Here is a 22,790-nt window from a genome sequence, read left to right as displayed (position 1 = left end):
CTTCCTCCCTCCCTCCCTCCCTCCCTCTCTTCCTTCCTTCCCCTCCCTCCCTCCCTCTCAACACAGAAGGGTTTTCACCTGGTGCCAAAATGAGGCCACTGTGGGTGCCAACTGAGGGTCTCTGGGGAGGACATTCCATAAATGAGGTGCCATCTCTGAAATCGCAAGATAAAGGAAGGGGCTTGGGAGTGTCCATGTCCCCTTGGGGAGCCCATTGTGACTAAGGAAGCCTCCCCCAAAATCCCTTGAATAAATGGCCTATAAGATGTTCTCCACCCACCAGATTCCCTCCCCCTCTTAGGTTGGCCTGAGACTCCTAATGGCTCTTTCTTTCCATCTTTTGCCTTAAGGGAGCTCATTGGTCAAACTTGAAGATTTTCATCCAGCAAATGATCCCATTCCATATTCTATATATTGCATAATCCACAAGGTAGTCTTTGACCAATTTTGGAACTTCTCCTGATCCATTTCCTGATTGGCTGGCTGGGAAAGGGACAGTCCAGGCAAGTCTTCCTTTTCCAGATATTCATATTAGAAGTTAGGGAACAGATTATAATTTCTACATTCTCCTTTATCTGTGAGACATCCTATCGATTGCAGCATTGGCTTTGGGGTTTTATCAAGGGTTTCTCCCAGTTTCTGCCATGCCAAATTTACTCCATTCCGTTTCTGTCCCATAAACGTTTCGTTCTTCCCATTTTTTAAAAAAGCATTTTCCCCTTTAACAAGTGGCTGGCTGAATAATAATTGATGGTGAATCAGCCCCATGGATGTTTCTTTCTCCCCAGGATTTTTCAATATCTTTCCCTCTAGCAGGATACTTGGATCAGTAATTGACTGGGGGGTCCGTCCCAAAAATATTTGCTTCTCCCCAGATTTTAAAAAGCAGCACTTTTTCGTGCGGCTGTTGATAAAAATAGGATCGCCAACATGATCGCCAATGTCCGACGAGGGATATGAAGGAGAAGGAAGGAAGGAAGGAAGGAAGGAAGGAAGGAAGGAAGGAAGGAAGGAGAAGAAGAAGAAGAAGAAGAAGAAGAAGAAAAGAAGAAGAAGAAGAAGAAGAAGAAGAAGAAGAAGAAGAAGAAGAAGAAGAAGAAGAAGAAGAAGAAGAAGAAGAAGAAGATTATTATTTTGAAAACTCCCCCCCCCTTTGACGAGCTGATTGGGCCAATAATAATTGATCGGGGGTCCATCCTGTGAATGTTTGCTTCTCTCCAGTTTGTTGTTTATAAAACACTTTTTTTCTCTTTAAGAAGCCAGCGAGGCTGACCGCAAGAATAACAACAATTCATTTTGGTTTCCCATCTGGGCAGAGCCCAAAGGCGGTCACCTGATTTGGAGGAAAATAAACGAAACTTAACTTTCTCTTTCTTTGTCCCGGCGGAGGAGGCGGTGATGGCGGCCGAAGCGCCCTTGCAGGGTTTCTTGGAAGAACTCACCTGCTCCATCTGCCTGGACTTTTTCCAGGACCCCGTGCTCATCCCCAAGTGCGGCCACAACTTCTGCCGGGGCTGCTTGACCCGCAGTTGGGGGACGTCAGAATCGGAGGCTTCCTGTCCCCAATGCAGACAGACCTTCGCGCCCCGCAGCCTCCTCCCCATCAGGCAGCTGGCACGGCTGGTGGAGGAGGCCAGGCGATGTGGCGGTCCTAGGGACGAGGAAGGAGGGAGCTTCTGCCTGAAGCACCAGGAGCCCCTCAAGCTCTTCTGTAAGGAGCATGAGACCCTCATCTGCATGGTCTGCGACCGATCCAAAGAGCACAGGGGCCACTCTGTGATCCCTGCGGAGGAGGCTTTCCTGGAATACCAGGTAGGAATCAGCCAGGAGGAATCGCTGCGGAGGGGCATCCAGATCCTTGGTCTTCCTGGCAATCCTTGGACCAATTTACTTTTTCTGTTGTCCACAAACTGGGTTTAGCCTGGCGCAGATGCGAATTAGAACCAGACTGGAGAGGAGGCTCAGGGGACTTTTAATGACGTACTTCAGCAAAAGGGTCTCAGCAGCTAAAGGAGCCAAGACCCCTGAACGATGTAAACATTCAAAATATAGGGTTAAGATTAAGGTTCCTTGACAGGAGTTTCTCTTGATTTCTTGTCCTGGCCTACTTTATTCACATTCCTCATACATTGCATATTTGTGCTAATTAGCTTTCTTATCAAAAGAGCTGTGTGTTTTATTACTATAGTAAGAAGTTTCCAAAGTTGATGTCTATGTGTCCCCCCATTGGTTACTGGTCTTATTACACTCCTCTGCAACTTTCTGCCTCGGCCATTCCTTTAACAAACTTCCCTAATTCCAACCTGAGACCTTCACCTCCTGCTTTATCCTCTGTGCCTGCAATTTTTTTGAAGACAGATTTACCATAGTCTTTGAATTACAACCATTCATTTAGTGACCTTCTTACAAGCAAAGTCAATTGGGAAGCCAGAATCGCTTCACAACTGTGTTACGAAGTGAACAACTGCAGTGATTCACTTAACAACCGCAGCAAGACCTTGGAAATTTTTAAAAAACAGAACAGGATTTAAAAAAACAAGGAATAAAAATTGACTAATATTTGCAAATTAGGACAAAATATAAAAAAGACAGGGAACAATATGGTATTCACAGAAAACAATTGGAATTGGATAAGATATTATTAGGCCCAGGAGAAAAAATGATCACAAAAATGTATAATTTTCTGTTAAAATTTAAAATGGAAGAAGAAACTGTGAAGGAAACAATGATTAGCTGGGCAAGAAATTTTGGATATAACATTCATTTGGCTCAATGGGATAAATTATGGGAGAGAAACTATAAACTAACAATGTCAGCTGCTTACAAGGAGAATCTTTATAAGATGTTTTACCGATGGCACGTGCCACAAGCGAGATTGGCAAGGATGTTCTCAAAACAGGTCCCCGGATTGTTGGAGGTGCGGCCATAGCCGAGGGACCTTCTACCACACGTGGTGGACCTGCTTAGATTAGGAAATTTTGGTGGAAGATAAAAAAATGGCTGGAAGAGATAACTGGGTGGAGGATAGAAAAAAAATCAGAACTATTCCTCCTCGGTATTTAAGAAAGGAAAATGGAAAAAAATTACAATATTTATTTATTTATTTTTATTTTATTGAATTTGTATACTGCCCTACTCCCGAAGGACTCAGGGCGGTGAACAGCCATGGAATAAAACATATAAATACAAAATTTAAAATAGATTAAAACGAAATTAAATAATTTGGCTGAACAAATTTAAAACCCCAATAATTTAAAACCAAATTTAAAATTTCCATTTAAAAAGGGGGAAGACTTAGGTCAGGCCGGCTTGGTGAAATAGAAAGGTCTTAAGCACGTGACGGAAGGTACGCAGATCCGGGATCCTCCGTATCTCCGGGGGGAGCTCGTTCCAGATCGTAGGTGCCCCCACAGAGAAGGCTCTCCCCCTGGGGGCCGCCAGTCGACATTGTTTGGCCGACGGCACCCGGAGGAGCCCCTCTCTATGGGAGCGTACTGGTCGGTGGGAGGCTATTGGTGGTAGCAGGCGGTCCCATAAATAACCAGGTCCTAAGCCATGTATATAGCACATTACCCATACTAACTGCGTGTAGACTTGCCATAGCACAAAATTGGAAACAACCGGATATCCCCTCCAGACCAATTTATAATTTTAAAAAATGACTGCGCAGAAATGGACAGATTATCTATGGAAATTAAGAAAAGGGAAGACACCAAATACTATTTAATTTGGAATAGATGGTATTCCTGGCTGGAGAGTAAATCTAAAATGTAAGTGATATTTTGTTACGAAACCGAATTGTGAATAGAAGATACTGTAACTTAGATAAGGATGTAAGTTAAGACAGATAGAAGTAGAATTTGTATATGGAAGTTAATTAGGATAGAGATGCCGATATAGAAAAGCTGTAACTAGTGCTTAGGTTTTGATGTGTTTGTTTTTGAATCTTGTTTTTGTTGTTTGTTATAGTTTTTTATTTTTTGTTCTTTTCTATTTTTTATACTGTATATTTTAATGTTTGAAAATTTAATAAATATTATTTAAAAAAAAAAAAACAACTGCAGCAAGAACATCACTTAACTGTCTTGCTTAGCAAGGGAAATTGCCTGTAGGGCGAAATAGGCTCCCTTTGCCAGCTCCCTTTCCACATTTGCTCTAGAATGAAATTGTCATTCCTCCAAAGTCTTGAGTGCAGACCCCGAAAAACACTCCTGCTGGATCAGGCCAAACATTCATTTCTCAGTGATGCTTCTGGATGACTGCAACCAGGAGACTCAGGCAGCTCACTTTAATACCATTACATGTAGTCCTTGACTTAAAACCATTCGTTTAGTGACTGTTCAAAGTTATGACGACAATGAAAAAAGTGACATAATGTTTTTCACCCTTATGATCATTGCAGCATTCTGTGGTCACATGATCAAAATTTGGACGCTTGCCAACTGCCATGTATTTATGACGATTGCATATATCTTCTAACTGGGTCTTCCCTCCGATGTAATTCTTTACAGAAAAGAAACTCAAAACTTGTATTTTTCAGATCAAGGTTGAGGATTGCCTGAAGGCTCAGAAGGAGGAGAAAGAAAAAATAGCTACATACAAAGGAGAGACAGAGCAAACAGTGCAGGAGATGCTTGTAAGTATTGATCCAACAGTGAAGAGCTTCTGAGCTAATAGGAAGGAAAACACCGTCTGCCATCTTTGATAATAGGCACCCTGTGTTTTAGTTCAAATTCTGACTTAAATGAAATTCAAGTTAAAGATGGTGTTAGGGCATAGAACTTGGTCTTAACCTGGGGACTAAGATGTCACCATTGGCTGAATGAGTCACAGTTGGATTAAGTGCCCCTATCCTATGAGCGGTGTTTTATGCAATGGGTTTGTTTTGTTTAATAAATAAATGCAAACCGTATTTCATCCTATTGAAAAAATTGTGAACTCAAACTCATCTCTTTTTTTGGAATCCCTGATTGCCAAGAAAATTTTCATGAGAGGTCATTAAACTAGAGCCTTTAAAAAAAAAAAAACTTTTCCCCCTACGCTTTTTAATATCAAATGGGTTTTTTGTCTCCTTCGGATATTCTCCCACCTCACTTCTGGATTCTTCAAGGAATCTGTTTAATTATTATAACAATTAAAATAAAAGTAAAAATAATTAAAAGAATTAAAATTAAAATAAAATTATGCCTTTTGTTTTTTCTCTTTCTTCTTCTAGGACCTCATCAAAAAGGTGAAAAAAAATGTAGTGGCTGAATTCAGAGAGCTACAACTCTGGTTAGAAGGACAGGAGAAGCTTCTATTGACTCAAATGGAAGAAACGGAGAAGGATATTATGGCAAGAAAGGAGAAGGGTTTGGCCAAGCACATGGAGGAACTGGGCTCTCTTGACCATCTCATCCAGGAGATAGAAGAGAAGCTTCGTCAGCCAGCCAGCAAACTCTTACAGGTCAGTCAGGAAGTTGAGATCATAGAATCCTAGGGCTGGAAGGGACCTTGGAGGTCTTCTGGTCCAATCTTCTACCCAAGGCAGGGGACCTTATAACCATCCCCTCAAAAATGGTTTTCCAAACTATTATTGGAATCCTTCAGTGATGGAGCACCCAAAACTCAGGGAGGCAGGCTGTTCCACTGATAAATACTCCTCACTGTCAGGAAATTCTTCCTTATTTTAGCTTGCATCTCCAGATGAGCTTCCACCCCATTTCCCTATGAGAGCCCTTCAAGTGTTGGAAGATGGCTGTTGTGTCTCCCCTAAGCTTTTTCTTCCTTAGGCTAAGCTTACCGAGTTCCCTTAGCCATTCATTATATGGTTTGACTTCCTGGCCTCTTACCATCTTCATTGCATTCTTTAGCCTCTCCACAAAATACTCTTTCTCCTTTTTTTTTCTTTCATAAATTTAATCAAAATTATAATAGTGAAAAGTACCAATGGAAATAAAGAAAATAGGGAAGTGGAGAAGGAAAAGAGAGGGAAAGATGTGTAGAATAAAGTAAAAAGAAAAAAAATGTCTCTCAACTTTTTTTCTGCACAGTAAAATACAAAATAAAATTACAGCCTCAACGTTTTAATTTTGCATATTTAGTAATTATTAGCCATGTCTATAAAAACAGATTAGTCTAATAAGCAAAACCAAGCATCAAGAATTCATTTTTTTCTATCTCGAACACAAAGTTTAGAAGCAGCTTCCAAGTAGAAACAAGGGGTCATGTCTAAATAAATCAGTCAATTTTTTTCACTTTTTCCATCCATTTTTCTCTTGTGGGGATTGATATATTTTTCCATGTCTGCATGTAGGATTCTGGCTGCATTTGGTCAAGTTCAAAATCTTTTTTTCAACTCCTCATTTAGTAAACTTTTTGACTCTTTCTATTGAAAGGAAACTGGAAGGTATGAAGACTACAGGTAGTCCTTGACATATGAGCACACTTGGGCTCGAAATTTCTGTTGCTGAGGGAAACAATTGTTAAGTGAATTTTGCCCCATTTTACGACCTTTCTTGCCGCTGTTGTTAAGTGAATCTCTCCAGTGGTTAAGTTAATAACACGTTTGTTAAATGAATCCGGCTTCCGCATTGACTTTGCTTGTCAGAAGGACACTAATGGTGATCACATGACCCCAGGAAGCTGCAACCGTCATAAATATGAATCGGTTGCCCAGTGGCTGAATTTTGATCATGTGACCATGGGGATGCTGCAAGAGTCTTTTTTTTAAAAAAAAAGTTTATTTATAACACAGTAAAACAATACAAGACATACAACACTTATATACAAGACTCTTTTTACAGCTTTTTCATAGTGGTCCTTCCTTATTATTTACTATTTCCACAAATTTTTTTTTTATTTTTTTTTTTTATTGAAAAGGTTTTCAAATACAAATTTTTCCCCCTTTTTCCCCCCCCTCCCCCCCTCCCTAACCCCCCCTCCCCACCCTTCCCCCCCTGTGACTTCTTCGTAACAAAAAAAAACCCTAATTCATAACAGATTACTTACTCCCTCCTCAAAATACTGACCTTTACTTACTAAAAGTATTATAAATCCCCCTTTATCCATACATTTCAGAAAAGAAGAAGAGAAAAAAAACAAAAAAAAAACAAACACATTATACTATAACTATTATAAAATAACTTCTAATTTAGCATAATAGTGTTTTATATCTATACATTATTGCAACAATTCAAAACCACCTTCCACTTTAAGACTATACGATAAGTCCTACTTTAGTAACATTTCAAAGCGGGCTCCCCATAAAATCTAATTTAACATTTATTCCACTCTATCCATTTCCTCCACTCCCCTAAATGTATCACTTAAAAATCCCTTTTCTTAAACTAATCAGTCTGTAGCTAGCTTATTCACCCACTGTCTTACAAATTTACCATACACAACAATTCTTGATATCTTTAATTCACTGCCCACACTACTTAAAAATATATATATATATATATTCCATTATATCTAAATAAAAAAAGAAAAGACAATAACTTTAAATTTATAGTCCATATAATATCTTCTTGTAGTCTTTCCACTGGATTGTTAAAGCCAACATCCATAATAGGGTAACATAGCTTGCTGATGCAACAGTTTATTCAAGATCTCCAATCATATCTGCCCCCATCAGTAGTAAACATCTTCTTATATATATAAAAGTAAAAACAACCACCCGAGTGACATTATAATTATATTCCATATAATAATAATTGTGGGTTTCATCAGGATTATTAATTTCCATCATCGTATTGGGTAACAACCCGATCTTCTGCATGTCCCAATGTGATTCTCTTGCCTTATAGTTCAAGATAATTATAATATATTTATCAACACAAAAAGAAGTTTCAAAGTAGATAATTCAAAACCATCAATTTGAGGCTCTTTCCATGTCCCAAAATTACGGCAATGCAGAGATCTGCCACTATCCTCAGGATGATATTGACCAATATGTCGCCTCCTCTATGTTTTCACATAATCATTCATATTTTAAAATCACTGGCTTCACTGTTGCTTGGATTAGAAATTTCTATTTTTGTACAACCTATTTCTTTTTTTGTTTTCTTTTTGTGGGTTTGACTTCCATCCTAATTTTTTGTGTCTCGCATTTCTTTTTTATCCCTTGTATATCCTCTAATTGGTTTCCATGCTTGTCCTTGCCTTGATAAGTCATCACATTAAAATCAGATGGCACTTCTCTCAAATTTGTAGATAATCCAGCTGGGGTATCCGATAAATCCAAAGGCAATTTATCTGGTACAGTCTCTGTCTTTAGTTCCAGCTCCTTCTGCTTATCCTGTATTATATCTGAAGACGTTAAATTCATTTTCAACCTATTTTGATAAAATTCTTCCGCTCTTTCAACAGTATTTAACTGGTATCTTTCTCCTTGATATCTCAATATAATACCAACTGGGACATCCCACCGGAATTGAATATTTCTCCTTTTTAACTCAGACACCAGAAAGCCAAATTTCTTCCTTTCCATTAATATCTTAGGTGGGAGTTCCTTGTAGATCCAAATCTTTCTTCCATACAATTGCAAATTAGAATTGAAGGAATTTTGCACAATTTTATTCCTAATTTCTTTATCTGAAAAATAGATTACCACATCTCTAGGCAATTGCCTTTGCTTGGCAGTCCAGGAGTTTATTCGATAAGCTCTGTCAATCCTACAAAACACTTCCTCAGGTTGAATCTTTAAAATCCCAGCTAGAAATTCAGAAGATATTTTCCTTAAGTCATCTCTGTTATTTTCCTGCAAACCTCTAAGTCTTATTGCATATTCTGTGAAATTATATTGTATCTTTAGAACCTCTTTTTCAATCCTCTGTTGCAGATTTTCTACATTACCAGACTTTTGGTCAGCATCCATTTTAAATTTTTCTTCTGAACTATAATCCTGAATATTTAACAAATCATTTTCAATTTTTTGAATTCTATTGTCCAATTTATCTTGAATTTCATCCATTTTTGACTCTAGTAAATTAGTATTTGTATCCAACCGAATCATGAATTCTGACACTTTTAAAATTTTTTGCTGCAAAAAGTCAAACTTGGATTTCACCAATTCCTTAGTTTCCTGCTTAAATTTTTCAAGTTGCTGATTCACAATCTCATCCCTTCTTTCAATCTCCTCTAAGAGAAATTCTATTATATTAAAATCAGGTTTCTGGGACTGAAGAGTTAAAACTTGTTCCTTTAAATTCTTAGTGGGGGAATCCCCCCCACCTATTTGTTTATCTGGCTTCACAAGCCTCAGTGCCATGTTTCCGCCTAAGCAGGCTTTGTTAGAAGAAAAAAAAAAAAAACAAGACAAAAGACTTCCAGCCAGCAACAATCCGGCCTCCAGGGGAGAAAGAGAAAAACAAAAACAGGAGCGGAGTTTTGTCTACAAATGTAGCCAGTGGTATTTATTCCGCTACATTGTAATAATAAAAAACGGAAGAACTTTCCCTCTCAAACTCTTCTCCAGCCGCGGCAGACGCCATTTTAAAAAGAAACTTTTTTCCTCTTTCTCTTCCTCTATTCTCTTAAGTAATTTTTAAAAGATAAGTAAAATACTTGCGCTTCAGTATTACAGGTCCAGCTCACATTTTCTTTGAGTAATCTGTCAAATTCGCAGGCTTGCTTTTGACGCCTGGCTCTGCATTAGCAGAGGTCTCCCAAAGCCCGGAGCAGCGGCTGGGGATATGGGGCATCTCATCCGCTCCATCCCAAAAGTAAAAGAAAAACTTTTGGGACTCTGCAGAGAGTTCTACCCACCCCTGCCGGCTCTATCTCCGTTTCCTCATGGGAACGGAGTTTTTTCGAGCCGCCGTTCCGTTGTGAAGGTGGCTCTGACAGGCAGTGGAAGCTGACGATCCCAAAGGAACGTCTGGCGGCGGCCAGCAGCAAACAGGAAGTCCTATTTCCACAAATTTTACTTCATCTCATTCCAAATTACTATCTGTCCCCATCATTTCATTTACAATATATTTCTCTTTTTCATTTCAATCCCTAAATTGTATTTTACCAATTTTTTCCCATTATTTTTGGACATTTCTTTATCTCCCCCTTATTTTTCTTCTTCATTTTTCTTTTCCTCCAACCACTCATACCATCTATACCAAATTTTATAGTATGTAATGGCTGTAATGGCTAATATTACAGATCCATAATGTAATTCAGAAAAAGCAGGAATTCAAAGTTCTAGTCAATTGTCTATATATTCTTCACAATTTTAGGAATGCCTGCTTAGGGTTCCTATCCCATATTGGGGGATGTGGTGGTGGGTGTTCTTTGTAGGGTCTCCCCCTCCCCTTAAATCTCCAGGCCAAGGAGAAACTCAACACTGATCACCTTCTCCAAAGTATTATAACCACCTGGATTTTCCAAAGTGCCTTCATTCTGGAAGCATAATTGCAGGGGATTTTTTTAATCCTATTGATGCACTATTTTGTTTTTCAAATAGTCTTTTCTTTTTGCTATCATGTTTTATATATAAATATATATCTTCTGTAATTGTGTTGGATTCAATCTGGGTCTAATTTTTCTTAGACAAGAAAGTAAAAACAATACCACTCTAAAAGAGGGGGGGAAAGAGCAATGGATTTTTTTAAAAAATGGAAGTATTTTGTATGTCTGTTAGTGTCTGGTTGTACAGACATTTCACTTATGTATTTTGTGACTAAGAATTTAATTTTCTGCCTAGGAAATGGCTCCTTTCAGTGCTTCCTCTCTTTATTTTTTAGGACATTGGAAGCATCTTGAAGAAGTAAGTAAATCCACCCTTTTCTTTACAGTCTCAGAGATCAGCAGCTCCGCCAGCAGTTTTCCTATTTTGGAAAGTTCTGTTTGTATTTAGCAGTATTTCATACTGTATTTTAGGGCTTTTTAGACATTTCCTCAGACAACCTCAACACAATATAATTAGCAATGTTTGTTATGATCAATTATTATGTTGGTTGCACACTCAGCAAGAGGTTTAGACTGAATTTGCCTTTTTATCCATTTATTGAGTCCTTCCCAAGAAGAGACAGATGTTTGATGGTTTTAAAAGTATCATTGTAGGATGTAAGCTCTTCCAAGTAATGCAACTATCATAAATACATGCTGGTTTGCCAATTCACCGAATTGTGATTACAGGGACACTGTGACAGATGTTAAGTGTGAAAATGGTTGTAAGTCAGTTTTTTGAGAGCTGTTGTAACTGGTTGCTAACAAATAGTCATAAACTGAAGGTTACTTGTAACTGAATTTGTCTCTATTAAATTACATTGCATTAGTTTAATCCAGTGGTTACCAAACTTTTTGAGTCCACCGCCCCCTTGGTGCTATAAACTCATCCTTAGTGCCCCCCACCCCCACCCTGTATAAATAGCATTGTTTGGAATAGCGCTTTGCATGACCCACTAAGGAAGATAGTAACAGTAAAATACAAAACTGTAACAATTAATTGCACGTTTATTCAAAACCCAATTTAAAAATCTTTTGTTAATTCAACAAAATTGTTGAACATGATCCAGTGATACCAGGTTTGGTATCTGGTATCTGGTAGTCTGATAATCATTTATCAAGAACCTCAGCAACTACTAACTTAGTAAACTCAGTAAAATTTAGTAATTACTTCACTGTTCAGTAAATTCTTAATGTGATGGATGGGCTTGATGAAGTGATACCAGTTTCCCAATGTCTGGTTTTAAGCCATTTAGCAGGAGTCTTAAATCACGACGTTCAGTAATCTGGAGTTGATTTCTCTGCTTGGAGAGAAGTTGGATGACCACACTGAAACCACGTTCCACCAAATATGATGTTGGAAATGAAACAAGGAGCTTCTTAACCACTGTCCATAGTGCAGGATAGCGATCAGAAATTTCCTTCTGTAATCAAAACTCTTGGTACGATTTCTTAAACTTTGGCTTCAGCTCAATGTCATTTTGCAACTCTATTAGTTGATCCTCCACTACCCCATCTTCCTCAGTATCTGAAAATGGATTTATCACCCAATCTGGAATTTCCATCAAAAGAAGATCCTGATATTGCTCAGACGTATCTTTATGCAGCATGTCCAAATGGTCACAAAAAACTTGCAGATCATCATCTTGTATCCCACCTTTCTCTTCTAGCTTGGACAAGCTCGGAAATTGGTATAGCTCGCGATGGCCTATATTGCGCTTGAATAGAGTTAACTTTGAAATAAACGTAGAGATGAGATCAGATTTGGCCTTAATAAGATTGACCTCATTTCCTTGCAACTGCAAATTCCCTTCATTGAACTTTGCAAACAGTTCTGATAAATAGGCAATGTCATGCTTGATCTCTTTGAGTTCATCACTAAAGTAATGACTGATGGCCACCTAATGTCTTCACCTCTGCAGATTCTCAAAGATTTCTGAGACCAGTGTTGAATACTTAATTTCAGTAGTGACCAATCCCAGTCTTAAAATGAGTTTAGAATCAGTGGGAGTCACTGCTAACAATGAACTCCTAGCTACTGATAATGAGTCCAGTCCTGCCTTTCTTTTCCTTCTGTCCACGTTTTGCAAGTACTTTTTCCAGGCATATGTTTTATTCTACCGGATACAAACCATTATTGTTAGGGAAAAAATGGGTCTTCCAAGCAATTTTAAAAGACACTGTCAGAATGACTCTGCTCTCAGCCCCACTTGTGGCTCCTTGAAAAACACCCCCCCTACGCTCCAACACCTGAGGAGACAGGGGTGTCTAGAATTAAAACGTGGTTCAAATCCCTAGTATAGTCCTTCTGGGTGAGAAGGGGGTTGCTAGATGACCTCCAAGGTCCCTTCCAACTCTTACTGATACTGGCCCTGGCTTTACTGGCAGAACAGCGGCAGTGGCAACGACACCTGCAACAGCCCCCCCCCCCACAGCAGCCCACCTGGATCCTCGGCAGGGGGGTGGCAGGCCTGGCTGGCCGCATCCTAGCCACCCCGGGAGGGCCTCTGGTGATATCGGGGTCTGTGGCAAAGCTCCCGATTTCTCCAAATGCCTCTTTCTTACCATTGTACAGGGACGGGCTGCGGTGGGCAAACTTCAAAAGTTCTTGTGCCGCCACCTGCAGCGCTTGCTTGGAGCTGGTTTGGAAAGGGGAAAAACACAGCTGAATTAGGCAAGACACCCCCCCCCCAGATCCCTCCAAACGGGTCTCCCTTCGGTAGCCTCCCTGCTGAAAAGCTTTCCTGCTTCCCTTCTACCTGCATTCTGTTACCGGCTCTGCACCCAGGTAGCGGCCGGTGGCCCCGGGTAGCAGCGTCTTGTTGGTCTTGGGGGGGGAGAGCCAGTAACAGTATGCAGGTAGAGAAGCGGGAAATGCTTTTCACGCCCCCAGCTCATTTGCTGCAAGAAAGAGCGGGCGCTCGGAAGAGCGGGCTCCGTTTGGGTGGGTGATCACTGTTGGGTTGCGTAGTTCAGTGGGGAGGCTACCGAAGGGTGACCAGTTTGGAGGGATCTGGGTGGGGGAGTGTCCCACCTAATTCAGCTGCGTTTTATCTCTTTCCAAACCAGCTCCAAGCAAGTTCTGCAGGTGGCAGTGCCAAAGTTGCTGACGTTTTGCACCGCAGCCCATTCCTTTACCACGGTAAGAAAGAGGCATTCGGTGAAATCGGGAGCTTTGCTGCCAACCCTTTGCTGTCACCAGAGGCCTTCCCAGAATGGCTAGTATGCAGCCAGCCAGCCAGCCAGGCCTGCCCCCCACCCCACCCTGCGCAGCAGCTTACCTTGACCTGGGCAGCATGTCACTGGCGGCGGCCAACCAGGCCTGCTGTCCTCCCCAGGCCTCCCCCCTCCCCCACAGCCCTCCTCCTTCCTGGGCAGCACGTCACTGGTGGCAGCAGCCAGCCAGGCATGCCGCCCCCCAGCCCCTCCCCCCATCCACGGCAGCCCACCTGCAACTTACCAAAAGTTAGGAAGGCAACGGCAGTCAAGTGGGCGAGGAGTGGAGCAGCTGGGCCTGGGCCGAGTGGTTCGGGCAAGCAGCGACCGATAGCAATCAAAGAGAGCAATAAGAGAGCATCCAAGAGTTCAGCCTCACACACGTGGTAAGAGGAGCTGCCCAGTGGCATGCGCGCCCCGGGAAACAAACTTTCAGTTTCTGATGCACACATGTGCACTGGCCAGCTAGTCTGATGATCTGAGCTTTGGGTTATGAACCCGGAAGAGGAATAGCCGATGTCGCACATGCCAGGCGACATGGCTTCACATGCCACCTGTGGCACCCGTGCCATAGGTTTGCCATCACGGACTTACATAAGGTGACCAGATTTTAACATTGGTAAAGAGGGACACAATTGTGGGTGTGGCTTATTTTGTGGGCGTGGCTTGGAGGTCATGTGACTGGGTGGGCGTGGCTAGCTGGTCATGTGACCGGGTGGCGATGGCTATGTGTATAGGGACTACTCAGAGGGCTGAAAAAAGTCATTTCTGACAGGTCCTCGCACTTTTGACTGGTCTTCACACTTATGACCACCCTCACATTTATGCCCATGCAGCATTCTTAACAACCATGTCACTCATTTCACAACTGCTTCTCTTCACCATGGTGACAAGATAGGGCAAAAAATGTAAAATGTGAGGACAGTCGTAAGTTTGAGGACTGGTCAAAAGTGCGAGGACCAGTCAAAAATAACTTTTTCAGCCCTCAGAGTAATCCATATGCACAAAAGGATACAGCAATAGAGAGGGATGAAGGAAGGGAATGGAAATTAGAGTAGGAGTGAGGGTAGGAGAGGGAGGAAGAGAGGAGGAGAAGGAGAAAGGAAGAGGAAGTAGGGAGGAGAAGAAGGGGGGAAGAGAAAGTAAGAAGGAAAGAAAAGAGAGAGGTGGTAGGTTTGAGGAGAAAGATTGCTGTACAATAAAAAAGATGAAAGGGAAGAAAGCCAACCCCAAACAAATATAAAAATATTAAGATAAAGAATGAATTGTTAAACTTTAAAGAATAAAAGAGAACAAATATGAATAAATAGCAATAATTAGAAACACACATACAAACATACAATGTATTTTCTTTGAACAGAATATTTGGCTGGTTCACAAACTTAAACAGTGTTTAGTCATTTCAATTAAATTTACAATTTCTATATTTCCTTTTTGCCATATTTATTCCTCATCTATTTTTTTAAAAAAACAATATTAGCCTTCATCCTCATCTCTAATCTTAATCAAATTCAGTTTTTCCCTTCTATTCTATATTATACCCCTTCCCATTGTCATCTATTTTTATCATCCTCACATTGGTTAATTATGTAACTATGTAATACAGTTGTTTAATACAAATTCAACATTTTAATATAAATCAATTAGTTATAAAACTATCTTTTTTGTATATTAATCAATATGAACATGAATATTCCAATTATTTCCATGCAATCCAATTTCTTACAAATCAATTAATTATATTTACCAATAATAATAAACCAAATAATTTCCCCCATATATTCCTCCAAACCACAACTTAACCATTTCTGCTTTTAACACAATATACAATTAATAGTATCTCAATTATTACAATTCCCTAGTTAAATAGAGCTTTTTTTCTTTTGTGTTTTAAAATCTTGAACTCTCCTCTTTTGCCCTAAATTTCCCATTGTTTGTACCTACCTTTTTTGATGAGGAAAAAGAAAAGAAATCTGCTGCCTAATTTTCCAACGTTGCACCAAACAAGCCAACAGCCTGTTTCACTTTCAGTTTCGTTTTGAGCTTGGTTTGCACAAGGAGAAAAAAAAATCTGCTGGAGCAATTTAGCAAGCAGCAAGAGCCCTGCGCAAAACAGCTGAGAGCAAATCAGCTGAGAGTGGGGAAGTCCAGCTAATCAACCTGCTAATTAACCTACACGGAAGCTGTAAGGGGCTGTTTTTTCTATTTTTGCAGGCATGGGTCTACTCATTTGTTTTCTTTTAACACAGAACAGCTGTAGGGCAGCCCTTTGAAGCCCCGGCAAGAGTTTAAACATTTTTTTTTCCTCTAGCCATCAGCTGGGAGTCAGGAGGCAGCGGGGACTCAGGAGGCAGAATGAAAAATCGGGACTTTTTTAAAACGCCGCGGGACTCGGGACAAATTGCTAAAAATCGGGACTGTCCCGCCAAAAGCGGGACGTCTGGTCACCTTAGACTTACATATCACTTCTGATTTAAAAAGAGTTACAGTTGCAGGGGGGAGCCCAACTCCAGCACTTCTCTGCCACCCCCTTTGCCTCTTAGCCCCCCCCGATGGCCCCCTTGCCTCTTAGCGCCCCCTAATTCATCCCACCCACTTTGGGAACCACTGGTTTAATCCATCAAGATCAGTTTGAATGTTATATCCATCTTCTAATTGTTTACCTACCTCACCCATATTAGTCATCAGTCATTTGGTCAGATACAATCCTGTCAGTGTATAAGAAATTATGAGCTGGAATAGCCATAACAACAAGACAACCAATGGGAACTGTTTGGTGACTAACAAACAGGATCTATTGTGAGCCATGGGAGATGGCTCGGAGCCTGGGCGGGGCTTAGCTTGACTGATCTGTATATATATAAGAGTTACTTTGTCCTTGCAATATAGCTTCTGTGTTTCTGAGTTCTGGTTATTCTGGTCCTGGCTTCTACTGCATGGGTATTGTATACATTCATCATGCTCTATATTATTGTATATAAAGAAGTTTCTTCTATAAATGAATCCTGCTGAATTATTTACTTGTGTGCTGGTTGGATTGCTGCAAACTCTGACAAATCCATTGTTTTGGCCAAGAGATTCACAAGAATTTTGAAGAGTAGGGAGCCCAAAACTGGAACTCAGTTGCCTCTACTAGATCTCTTGTTTAAGTTGATGAAGGTAGATGAGTGTAGTTCTGGGTCAGGATCCACTGAGTCGCCCTGGTGCCCATATTTGAATAGCTAGCCAGAGAATTGACTGAAGCCTGGGAAACAGGGCCCTTGTCAGTCAACAGGAGTGCTGATTTCCCACCATCTTACCAGGTACTTAGGATCTGAGGACAGGGCAACACAAGAAAACAACAATCAATGACTTCATAGCTGTCCATCAACACCCCACTTAACAACTAAAGGCCATACACAACCAGGCACCACATAAATACAAGGCATGGAACAGCCCAATTCACACATTCTGGAGTGTTCCAATATTTGAGGGTCTGTCACAGAGAGAAGGGGGTCAATCTGTTTTCCAAAGCACCTGAAGGCCAGGCAAGGAATAATGGTTGGAAACTGATCAAGGAGAGATTCAACTTAGAAATAAGGAGAAATTTTCTGACTGAGGACAATCAACCAATGAAACAGCTTCCCTCCAGAAGTAGTGGGAGCTTCATCACTGGAAGTTTTCAAGAAGAGGCCGGACTGCCACCTGTCAGAAACAAAGGCGGGTCTCCTGCTTGGGTGGTTGGGGGGGATGCTGGACTAGATGACCTACAAGGTCCCTTCCAACTCTGTTATTCTGTTATTTTGTCCTTCCAGGTACCAGGCTAAGGAAACATATGAAAATCCGGTGGATTTACTTCTAGAGCCAAAGTGGACAATCTGGGATTACAGTGATATGACTGAGCTTCTGAAAAGGGCCATGAAAAAATTGAGAGGTAAAAAACAGCCACCAAGGATTTACACTGGATGACATTTTGAGCATCCAAGAGAGATTCTGGGTCAATGTCACATGGATCAAAGAGGGATCGATTTCAGGATCAGTGTCTCAGTTAGGATTCTAAATGGAGACTACCTGTAGTCTTCGTAGCCCAAATCAGTGGTGGGTTCCTACCGGTTCGCTCTGGATCTTGCAAACTGGTAGTAGCGGTGGCGGGAGGCTCCGCCCATCCACCTGGACATCATCACAGACACTCTACGCACGCACACACATTGTGAACCGGTAGCGAAGGTAAGTGGAACCCACCCCTGGCCCAAATCCATATGCCCTGATCACTGGGGAAGCAGAATAAGTTTCCACTAAGTATAATGGAATACATACAGGTAGTTCTTGACTTATGACTCCGTTGAGTTGAAAATTTCTGTGGCTAAGCAAGGCAGTTGTTAAGTGAGAAGTGCCCCATTTTACGAACTTTTTTGCCACAGTTATTCAGAAAATCACGGCAGTTAAGTGAATCGTGGTTGATAAATGAATCTGGATTCATGCATTGATTTTGCATGTCAGAAGCTCCCCAGGAAGGTTGAAGAGGACAATCCCAGAATCATGGGATGCTGCAACCATCGTAAATACAAGCTGGTTCCCAAGTGCCCAAATTTTGATCATGGGACTGGGGAGGCTGCAACCGTCATAAGTGTGAGAACCGATCATAAAGCTCCTTTGTCAGTGCTGCTATAACGTCACTAAAAAAATAGTTGTAAATTGAGGACTACCTGTATATGGAATTTATTCATTTATTTTTATTATTTATTAGTCCAATTTATATGCTGCCCTTCTCCGGAGACTCAGGGCGGCTTACAATGCATTATAGCAACAGCCTGCATACTTTTTTGTCTATACCTGCTTATTAGGGCTCCCCACCCCCCAGCGGTGTTGTTCTATACAAAGTTGGCTTATTGGCCCCACAATCTGGGTCCTCAATTTACCTACCTGGAAAGAATGGAAGGCTGAGTCAACCTTGAGCCTGCTGAGATTTGAACTTGCACTAATTGTAGGCAACTGGCAGCTAAGTGCTAACACTTAATAGCACTTTAGTCTGCTGCACCACTGAGGTGCATATATAGTAGAATATATTTATACCTGATGGAATATATATAGCCACCAATGACATTCTGGCTTGTAGCTTTCCCTATTCCTTATTTCCTGATCTGAGGCCAAGGAAAGCAAACCAGGGAATCTGAGGGAGGCCCTTCTGTTGCTCCAATTCCAGAGATGAGATGCTGAATTCCTCCCTTTTCTTCCCCAGATACTCTGGAAAGTGGACTTCAACTACAGGAAGGTAAATATGAGTTATAGGATTGGATTTCCTTGCTATTTTAAGCTCTGATGCCAGTAATGTGAAGAGAAACATAATAGATCAAAAAGAAAAATATAGGATTAATTACTATATAAGACTATGATGATCCAGTAAACTTTAATGATTATATGATTTATGAACTATTACTTGCCATTTATATGTACAATATTAGCTAATGCAGTGGAGAAAAATTCCTTGTGTGTCTGATCACATTTGGCCAAATAAAGCTGTTCTGTTCCGTTCCGTTCTGTTCTGTTCTGTTCTGCTCTGCTCTGTTCTGTTCTGTTCTAGTCCTCTACTCCTACTCCGCTCTGTTCCATTCTATACATACCATATTTTTTGGAATGTAAGACGAACCTTTCCCCCCCCTAAAAGAGGCTGAAAATTTGGGTGAAATTATACTCTGTATGTAGCTTTTTGGAAGCTTTTTTCAGCCCCACCGAAGCACTAATGAAGCACTAGCAAGCAATCTTCCCAGCTTTGCCTGCTCCCTCAACTCCCTGAGTGAAGCGATCTCCCTGCTTTGCTCTGACTCTCAACTGTTCTTTAGAAGCTTTTTTCTGCCCTAACCAGGTACCAGCCGAGTGAAGCTTTGCCTGCTTTTCTCATTGCTGCTTCCTCTCAGCTGTGCCTTAGAAGCTGTTTTTTATCCCCAAGCAGCGGATAAAAAGCCAGCAAACTAATGTGCTGAAGCTGACCAGACTAAGGACGATAGCCAGATGAATACCTGGTAGGCAGAATTTTTTTTCCTATTTTATTCCCCAAAAACTAAGCTGTGTCTTATACTCCAGTGCGTCTTATACTCTGAAAAATACGGTAATCTAAAAAACTGAAGCCAATCTTGGTGTAGAATGAAATACCTGGACAAATGGGAAAATATGACCTGGGAGTGAAAGGAATCTTGAATTCCTACCAAGCTAATAACATCCTCTTGATTTCACTGCCTGACTATAAGTTGGTGAGAGACCAGGTCTTTGGGAGCAGAAATTAGGTCCTTTGGGTCAAAGCAAATAGCAAAGTTGGAGCATCAGGGTTGCCTCCACTCTGTGGGCCATCAGACTGATGAAAGCAGAGGTTTCCTGTATAAGATCCTCCCCTTTTGTACATCCCTGTGATACCCTGATGCTCGTAGAGAAAAAGATGGAGCTTCCTCCCATCCCATCATGTGTCCTAAGTTACCTCTGGGGGATCCTTCCGACTTTTACCAGTTCAGAATTGAAACATGGCAGCCTCTTGCTCTGCCTGATCTTCTGGAAGAGGTGGAGCACTATGAAGTGTTTGAAGGACTTGGCCATTGTGAGACTTGTGGACTTCAGTTCCCAGAATTCCCGATCCAGGATGGTGAAGCTGGATGGTAATCAGCAGAGTGGCGGCCACATGGGAGACTAGAGACTAGGGGAATTGACCAGTGGAGCCAAGAGACGAAGAGCTGAGGGGAGGAGCCAAAAGCTGTACAGGTAGTCAACGTATCCTGAAGGTGTGCAGCTTAGTAGCAGCTGGAGGGGAGGCAGATGGACTGGAAGATGGCGAAGGCAACCTAAGTGAATGGAAGGAGAAGGCCAGAGGAGCGCTGAAGAGGCCGGCAGTTAACAGAGGATGGGACTAAGACAGTGGGAGAGCCCGAGTGCTTGGAGAAAAGGGAGGAGAGGGACCTGGACAATAGCAGCCCCATCAGCCATTGGAATTCTGTTAGTTGAAGTCTACAAGTCTTACAGTTGCCAAAGTTGGAGGACTCTTGACCAGGCAATGCTTAGGTGTTGTTTAAAAAAACAATGAGTCTTCCAGTCCGGGGAGGGGGCGGTGTTTGGAAGCTGAACTCCATTCACAGAAGAGGGTTAAACTCTTGGGGGTGAAGACACAAAGCAGGCCTGCAGCTGAAATTCTTCTTTTTTTCCTTCCTTCTTCTCTTCCCCCTTACAGAGAATGTAACTCTGGATCCAGACACAGCCCTTCCTGAACTCTTTGAAGTCTCCCAAGATCGAAAAAGCGTCAAAATGGCTAAGCCCATTAAAGGAAAATATATTGTCTCAGACCCCAGGAGATTGATACGTTATCCTTCTGTCTTTGGCTGTCAGAAGTTCTCAACAGGGAGACATTTCTGGGAAGTTATTGTAGGAGGTAAAGGAGAATGGGGTGTTGGGGTTGCCAAAAAGCCAGTGAACTTAACAAATTTTGATGAGGAGGCCAGGAGCTGGGCGTTTCGGAAATGGGCAGGGATATGCAAGGCCATATCTCCATCGAAATGCTGTGGCCTGTTCCTGACTGAGGAGCCCACGAGGATCCGCGTCTCTCTCAACTGCGAAGGGGGACAAGTGAGGTTTTTTAATGCCAGCACAGCAACTCTGCTCCATACATTCTCAGACGCTTCCTTGGTTGGAGAGACCCTTCTGCCCTCTTTCTATTTGTGGGAGAGCACCTGCCTGACACTCCCCTAAAAGAAGAGATAACCATAAACAAAAATTTGGAAAAGTCCCTATTTGCCAAGCAGGGATCTCCGAAAGCCTTTAAAGCAGAGATTCCTTAGCTTTTTGCTACTTCAGCTTCCTTTATTGTTCTATGCCACCCTGGTCAGTCAATCAGTCCTTATAAAGGAATAACCTGATCAGCATTTCTATTTGTCTGGATAAAAATAAAAATAAAAATGAAGTGTCCTAGGATCTTTATCGGCTTTAGCATCATGTGTTCAGGTGTATCAGTATTAAAGATACCTTACAGCTAAGCCTGTCAATCATGATTTAATATGTCTGTCACAGCTCTTCATCCCATTTATGGATCATGCTTGTTTGTTTCATGTTAGTTGCAATCAATGATTGTGTAGGTGTCCATAACTCTGTATATTCTATAATCATCCCCTTCTTTTTTTCTTTCCTTCCCCCTTTTTTCCTCCCGTTTCCTTTTAAGACATAATTGTCATAATCCAAGGAACCCTAGCAGGGCTTCAGCAAGTATTACACTCGATATAAGCTTTATAGCCTCACAGGTATAGGAGGAGGAAGATGCCTTGGATATGTTTGCCACCTTGAGTTATTTGTAAAAATAATAAAGGCAAGATAAAAATAAATAAGGGGAGTGAAACTTAACTGATATGGTGACTTTGAATGCTGACAGCAGATCTCTGGAACCCCTCAAAGCATCTAAAGAACTGAAGATTGACAAGCTGCTCTTGGCAAAGGAGCAAATGAGGAATCCAAATATATCTAATACAGGTAGTCCTCGATTTACAATTGAGCCCCAAAGTTCTGCTGCCAAATGTGACAGCTATTAAGTGAGCTTTGCCCCATTTTAAGTGCATCATGGAGGAAGAGGGAATGCGAAGGAGGAGGTTTTAGCAAGAAGGAGGGGAGCAAGAGAGAGAGAGAGAGAGAGAGAGAGATGGCGAGATGGAGCAGAGAAGGGAAGTGGGGCCTCCTGGCTCATCTGGCCTCCACCCCACTGAGTGAGGGCGGAAGCAACGCATGAGGATAGTTGAGAAAAGGGGGAGAAAGGAGGGTGGGGAAAGGTAGGGAAAGGTATGAGGAAAAGCTAAGGAAAGGAGGAGGAGGAGGAAATGGAAAGAGAGGGAGAGAGAGGGAGGAAAGCAGGGGAATCAATGGAGGAGCAGAGACAGTGGCAGGAGAGGCAAGCAAGAGCAGGAGGGAGAGAGAGGAAAGAGGGAGAAGGGTCTGATCACAACCCCACCACCTGATCTGCCAGTTGAGAGGAGACTCCAGAAGGGACTGGCTGGAAGGAGAAGACAGCAGAGTCCAGCTGAGCAGGGCAAGTGGAGGGGCCTGAGCAAAGGGACCAGAGTGGAGTGGCAGCCACAAGGAATGGACTGAAGCAGGGGAAGGTGCCTGGATGCTTGGAAAAGAGGGCAAGGGGAACCTGGATTCCAGCCAACCGT

The 22,790-nt window shown here is 41.7% G+C and overlaps 1 protein-coding gene across 1 annotated transcript; it reads left to right on the top strand.

The window, feature by feature from the left end:
- Window positions 1–1,398: 1,398 nt before the first annotated feature.
- LOC148115704 (E3 ubiquitin-protein ligase TRIM39-like) lies at window positions 1,399–21,987 on the top strand. Its single transcript, XM_087883974.1, has 7 exons — window positions 1,399–1,812; window positions 4,541–4,636; window positions 5,216–5,446; window positions 10,719–10,741; window positions 17,433–17,551; window positions 18,857–18,889; window positions 20,828–21,987. Exons 1-7 carry the CDS (start codon window positions 1,399–1,401, stop codon window positions 21,340–21,342), a joined length of 1,431 nt encoding a protein of 476 aa, XP_087740100.1. The 3' UTR covers window positions 21,343–21,987.
- The last annotated feature ends 803 nt before the right edge of the window (window positions 21,988–22,790 follow it).

Source organism: Pantherophis guttatus, chromosome 2 (genome assembly GCF_059756535.1).
Source record: "Pantherophis guttatus breed Tessera chromosome 2, ASM5975653v1, whole genome shotgun sequence".
In the NCBI taxonomy this organism is placed as follows: Eukaryota; Metazoa; Chordata; class Lepidosauria; order Squamata; family Colubridae; genus Pantherophis; species Pantherophis guttatus.
Note: the sequence above shows the minus strand (reverse complement) of the source record. Positions and strands in the feature narration are given on the sequence as shown.